Consider the following 6279-nt stretch of genomic DNA (forward strand, 5'->3'; position numbering starts at 1 on the left):
CTCTCCCTGCCAGAAAACCTTCCCTGGTACTGGGAAGGCTCCGTCCTTCCCTTCCCAACGTGTCAGGGTGCTAAAGCCAAGCCAGCCCTTCCAAAAGCAGAGACCCTGCCAGCTCCCCAACACCTCCGGGAGGGCAGCAAGATGCTCCACACTGCCTGAGCACTCGCGGCAGGGTCTCTGCTCTGCAGCAGAACTCCCTCTGAGAAACTGGTGCAGAAACTGGTGCAAAAACTGGTGCAGAAACTGGTGCAAAAACTGGTGTCTTCTGCCCAGGTGAGGTTCACAGGAGCATCTCTGAGTGCAAGAGCGGGGTCTGGCCGTGTGTGTGAGCCGGACTCTTCCCTGCCCCGTGCAGCGCGAGCAGGGTGAAAGCCTCCATGTCCCATTCCTGCCGTCCCACTGCCCGTGCAGTGTCCCTGCCCCAGCACCCTCTGGCCCTGGGATGCTGAAGGGTCGTGCCGGTCACTGGAAAGGTGCTGAGCGCAGGGACGGGCGATGCCTGCAGGTGGGCAGGACCCCCATGGCAAGGCTGGAGCTGCCCCCCCGCTTTATTGTCCTGTGTGTCTGGGCCCCCTGTGTCACCAGCTGATGTGTATTGGGGCAGAAGGGCCGGGCAGCAGAACGCTCTGCTCAGATCAGGTCTCCGCTCACAGCCCAAGCTTTGCAAAGCCAGGCTTGCTAGCAGATACTTTGCCTAAGCACGGCTGTGCAGCTTTATTGTCACCGTCCACACTTTGATGTTTTCCTTACAGCCCTGGAATCTCAGCCTTTATTTTTCCACCCTGCTCTTCCCAGGGAAAGGCTGCCTGCCTCCCCTGGCCCCACGACAACTTTTGAACCCGTTGCTCGATTTCAGACAGGCTTGATGGAGGGGCAGAGATCGCAGAGATACAGCTCCCAGCACGGCTGAGGGACGCAGGGGGCTGGGGAGGGCGAGGGGGTCCCTGGGGGGTGAGGAGCCGGTGAGCGTGGGAGAGAGCGAAACCTCCTGGCTTCGCTGCTGCTGTGACAAATTTTTTGAGAGGGAATAGCGAACCTGCAGAGGAAGGGGGGGGGGGGGGGAAGAATTTAATTTCATCAAGAGCCCAGATCTCCAGATTTCTGTGCACATCTGCCTCCTGCCAGGGGTTAGCCCCACGCCTCCCTCGCCCACCCTTGACAGCTCCTGCAAATGACCCTCTAATGACGGGATGGTCTCAGTGTGAAACGCTGCCGGAATATGTAAGCGGCCCAGGGGAGGGTCTGCGCAGGAGGAACCAGACACGCTTTGTTTATCCGCGGGCTGGGATGTGGATTGGGGATAATCAGACTGGGCCGGGATGTGGAGTCCGGGCTGTTTGGTCCCAGGAGGGGAGGGATGGGGACGGCCGGTCCTGCACAGCCACCCTGGCCACCCGCTGCCAGCCCTAATGCCTGCGGTCCCGCTCGTCCCCTCCGCCGCATGTAGCCGGGGGCCAGCAGTGGGTCCCCACGTGTGTGCCGTGTCCCCGTCCACGGCCGTGGGAGGGGGCAGCTGTGAGCGTGGGGGTGCCCAGACCCACGGCCAGGGCTGCGACAGTGTGAGCCCGGCCAAATCCGGGACTGAGCCTCGCTGCCCCAGGAGGAGCGTCCCCTCAGGGCTGGCACACAGCGGGGCATGGTCATCCCCGGGGCACTCGAGACCGTGGGCATCGTCTGCGGCTGGAGCAATCCCCCTCCCAGCCCCATCACCCCTTCGGGTGGGTGACCCAAAGGAGAGCTGCCTGCACCGGCTGCTGCACATGGCTGAAAATCATCTCTGTTAGAGAACATGGCCCTTCCCCTTATCTCCAAGGGGTAAATAAAGGTGGAAAATTCCCTTAGCCCTTCCCAAAGGCTGCAGGTGCTTCCCAACTTGCTCTTGAGCAACTCCTCATCAGGGTGGGAACAGCTTCTTCATTATGTCACCCCAACTTTCCTGTTCACGGAGCTGTTGAGCATCATTCGCACCGTTTGAGGGGACCCCCTTGCTCTAGCAAGTTACAGTAGCAGCCTACCCACTCCGGGTGTTACTGCCTGGCATTGCCGGTCCTGCTGGCAAGTCGTATGGCAAAACTGGGAATGCTGGGCAGGCAGAGAGCTCAGGGCAGGCTGCAGTCAGATCCCAGGGCAGGGAGAGCCTCTGGGTGCACCAGATGCACAGAGACATGGGGGAATCACACTCTGAGAGACCATTCTACAGCAACAAAGGACTATGGAAATCAGCAGAATCTACCAGGGATTTTAAATATATATAATTTATTGATGAATTATACAACCATGAGCCCCATCCAGCAAGTGGTGGAAAAGCTTTGAGCAAAGCCGTGGTTTTACAAAGGAAAGCAGTGAGTGAGCCGGGATGTTCAGGGCAGGTAGGAGGGCTGGGGGGAGGGGCCCAGACCCACTGAGACCGACCACGGGGCTGCATTATTTCCAGGGGCACCTCTTGTGCCCGTGCAAACCCTCTCTGGCTCCTGGTGAATGGATGATGCTTTGGGGAGGGATGCGGGAGCCCCAGGTCCATCTTTTGCATCACTCCCTGCGTGGTCCTGGGCAAGGAACGTATATGATGCAGGTCGCTGCCTTGCTGCCTGCTGCCAGCCAGTTCCTCCTGGGTCCATCCCTCCTGGGACCACGCTCAACCTGGAAGCCTCAGGGAAGGAGCAGGCTGAGATGAACCCCTGCCTGCTGCTGCCCACATGGTGCTCCGTCCAGGGGCTCTGGACACTGGGCTTTAATAAGTTTTAATAGAAATATAACAGAAGTCTTAAGAGAACCCTGGGGATGATTGAAAATCCCAACAGTGTGGCCAGACACTGGTGCTGCAGTGTCCCGCCGAGAGCTCGTAGCTACCAGCGATAGCTATTGTGGGCAAAAGGAGCATCGCAATAGGCAGCGTGTCATGGCATGGAGCAACGATAGTGCAGGTCCAGCCCTGCACCCTGGCTTCTGCCTCTGTGGAGCAACACCAGCCCTCAGCTGCCCCGGCACACAGCGGCCAGCACCATGGCTCCGGGCTAAACGCAGCCGTCAGGCACCCACCACCTCGGTGCTGCCACCGGCATCTTCCCTGCACGAAGCCTGGATCCATCCGTGTACTGCAGCCGCGCAGTGCCGCAGAGCTGCTAATGCCTGGGCACCCCGCTCCTCCCTGGCACAGCCAGAGCCAACCCATGGGCACGCAGGATTAGGAGGTGGCAGGGGTCCGGTGATGCCCCGGTCTGCACGTTGGTTGTGGGTTGGGCAGCCAGTCCTCGGGGACACTTTCTGGGCAGAGATGTGTCCCTTCCCGCAGGGATGAGCTGGCCTCAGTTGCAGCCACACTCCTCGATAATCATGTCCTCATGGTGGCGGACGACGATTTCGCCCTTCTCGTAGTAGAGCATGGAGAGGGGACTCATCCTGACCGGGGAGCAAGCGGGGCAGGGCACCTGGTTGGGCTTGTAGAGCTGCAGCAAACTCTGTGGGGAGACATGGGAAGGGCAGAGCATCATCACCCTCTGCCACAGGCTGGTGGGTCTGGGGGTGCGTGGGGGGAGTGGAGGCAGCAACCCCCTCTTACCTGTATGTAGGCGTGGTTGGTGGGCTTGAAGCTCTCATCCACGGGTGACGGACACTGCCCTTCGCACCGGTAGGCATTGTACTTTTTGGGGTAGATGATCCAGCTGCCCCAGCCGGTCTGCTCGAAATCCACCATCATGTCCACCCTCCTACACAAGGACCTGCCCTCCTCGCCCGGGACGGCAGCGGCAGCATCGCTTGCTTTGATCCTTTGCTTCTCCTTCCTATTCCTGCGGTGCCGGCGGGTCCCCATGCCCTGGGAGCTGCTGTCACGCATGACATGCTTGGAGGTCTCCGCTGTTCTGATGAGGCTGTGGTCTCCCGGAGACTTGTCCTTGGAGAAGACGAGCAGCAGGACTCTGTCCGTCACATCCTGGGGCAGGGCTGGTTCCTTGGGGCCAGCATCACTCAAGGTGGGCGAGTGCGTCGCAGCGGTGGCCGGGGTGGCCAACCCACTCGCCTCCCACCGCTCCCCTCCCGAGAGACCGCGGTGCCCAGGGACCGTGGTTTGGTGGAGCCAGGACCGGAGCAGGCTGGTGACCTCAAAGATTTTCCAGGAGGCTTGGGTGGAAGAGGGGCTGCCAGCCACGGTGCCCAGGAAGAGCTGGTGGGCACAGGTCCCGCCGCCCCAGCACCTCTGCCGCCGGCTGTGGTAGATGTCCAGGGAGACGTTGCGGGCTGGGGAGAGGCCGGGCAGGCGGATGCGGAGCTCGGCCAGACTCACCTCCTGGCTGCTGGAGAGGGAGGACATGTCGAAGGAGAGTGCCCAGCGGGAGCCGTTCTGCAGGGAGCCTGAAACCCAAGGGGCATGGTGAGGGGACTGCCGGCTTTGCCAGCGAGTGCCAGAGCCGGAGAGGAACGGTGTCCTCCCGTGCTACCGGGGCACGGTCCCTGGCGTGGGAGCCCGAGGGTCTGGGGAGAGCAGCCAGACCCACCCCGAGCCCTGAGAGCCAGCAAGAGCACCGGGCAGTGCCGGTCCCAGGGAGAGGGATGCTCGGGGACAGTGTGAGTCCCTGGACAGGGATGCCCGGGGACAGGGATGGTCCCGGGGACAGTGCCGGTCCCGGGACAGGGATGCCCGGGGACAGGGATGGTCCCGGGGACAGTGCCGGTCCCGGGACAGGGATGCCCGGGGACAGGGATGGTCCCGGGGACAGTGCCGGTCCCGGGACAGGGATGCTCGGGGACAGGGATGGTCCCGGGGACAGTGCCGGTCCCGGGACAGGGATGCCCGGGGACAGGGATGGTCCCGAGGACAGTGCCGGTCCCGGGATAGGGATGCTCGGGGCCGCGGCCCCACTCACCGTGCGGGGAGAGGCTGAGGGCAGCGGCGGCGGCGGCGCGGAGCGGGGCAGGAGGGGCGCGGAGCAGCTGCAGCATCAGCGGGGGGCAGCGCGGCGGGGCGCGGGTGGGTGCGTGAGTCGGTGCCCGAGTGGGTGCGTGGGATGGTGCTCGGGTCGGTGCGTGGGCCGGTGCCCGGGTGGGTGCCCGGGTGGGTGCGCAGCCCAGGCGGAGCAGGGTGAGGGCGCAGAGCGCCAGCGCGGGCGCGGAGCGCAGCGGGTCCCGCATGGCTGCAGGGGCCGCCCGCAGCCGCCCTATTTGTACAGCAGCCCCGAGCGCCGCCCCGGGCGCCCCGGCAGCCCCCTCCCCGCGGCCCCGGCCCCCTCCCGCCCGCCCTCCCCTCTCGTCCCCGTCCCTCTTCCCATCCCTCCGTCCCCGGCTCCATCCCTCCCTCCGTCTCTATCCCCATCCTCCCTCCCCTCGACCCCCATCTGTCCCCCGCCGTCCCTCCCCATTTCCATCTCCCCCGTTCCTCCCTCCCCCCCCCTTCTATCCATCGCTGCCTCATCCCTCCATATCTTCATCTCTCCATCTCTCCTACTCCTCCTCGTCCTTGTCTCCATCCATCCCTCCTGGGCCCGTCCCCACCACCAGCTCTCTCCGGTCCTGCCTTGCCGGGGATGGGAGGCGGACACCCCCTCGCTGTGCGGGGACACTGCTGTCCCCAGCACCCTGCACCGCCCGGCATCTCGGACCCCTGGGGATGGGTGGCCACAGCACCCCCCCCCCCAGCAATCCTGTCCTGTTCCTTGGAGAAGGGACCAGAACCTGGGGTACCCGTGGCCAACGTCCCCATCACTCCCCAGCCCGGTCCAGGTAGGGGTTCTGCCCCCCCCACCGCCCCGGTTTTCCCTTCTCCTAGCGCCATCCGGAGCAGGACCAGGGGAGAGGGTGCTGAGCACCCACCGACCCTCCCTGCCGAGGGCACAGCGTGCGGGACAGGACAACGGGGCTCGTACCGCTGGGTGCGGGGGAGCGGGGGGAGGGTAGAGAGGGGGGACACGATGCGGCTGGGCAGGGGTGCTGGGCCAGGCAGAGGGATGCGACAGGTGAAATGAGCCATGAGCGAGGGAGAGCGGCCGCGGGGACACATGGCTGCGCGACAGCCCCCGCACAGCTGTGCCCGGCCCCCGGCGGTGTGAGGAGCCGAGCTGGGGGGTCGCCCGCCCCCGCCGGCCCTCCCAGCGAGAGGCTGGTGTAGAGCGGGGGCTGGCGAGGTGACACGCCTCCTTTCCGGGGCGGGGGGGGGAAACGTGCTAAATCTTCACGCGGGAACCCCCCCCCGGTGTGGGGCCGGTGTGGGTGGGAAGGCTCTGGGCACAGAGAGGAGCCCGTGGGTGCTGAAGCTGCCGGTGACACCCCCCGCCCCGTTGGGCAGCT

At 64.6% G+C, this 6279-nt stretch overlaps 1 protein-coding gene across 1 annotated transcript; it reads right to left on the minus strand.

Annotated features, from left to right (window-relative positions):
• Positions 1–2287: 2287 nt before the first annotated feature.
• Positions 2288–5127, minus strand: NODAL (nodal growth differentiation factor). Its single transcript, XM_054804339.1, has 3 exons — positions 4863–5127; positions 3560–4350; positions 2288–3458 (listed from the first exon to the last, which is right to left on the minus strand). Exons 1-3 carry the CDS (start codon positions 5125–5127, stop codon positions 3306–3308), a joined length of 1209 nt encoding a protein of 402 aa, XP_054660314.1. The 3' UTR covers positions 2288–3305.
• Between the last annotated feature and the right edge of the window lie 1152 nt (positions 5128–6279).

The sequence above is a fragment of the Grus americana genome, chromosome 26 (genome assembly GCF_028858705.1).
Source record: "Grus americana isolate bGruAme1 chromosome 26, bGruAme1.mat, whole genome shotgun sequence".
Lineage (NCBI taxonomy): Eukaryota > Metazoa > Chordata > Aves > Gruiformes > Gruidae > Grus > Grus americana.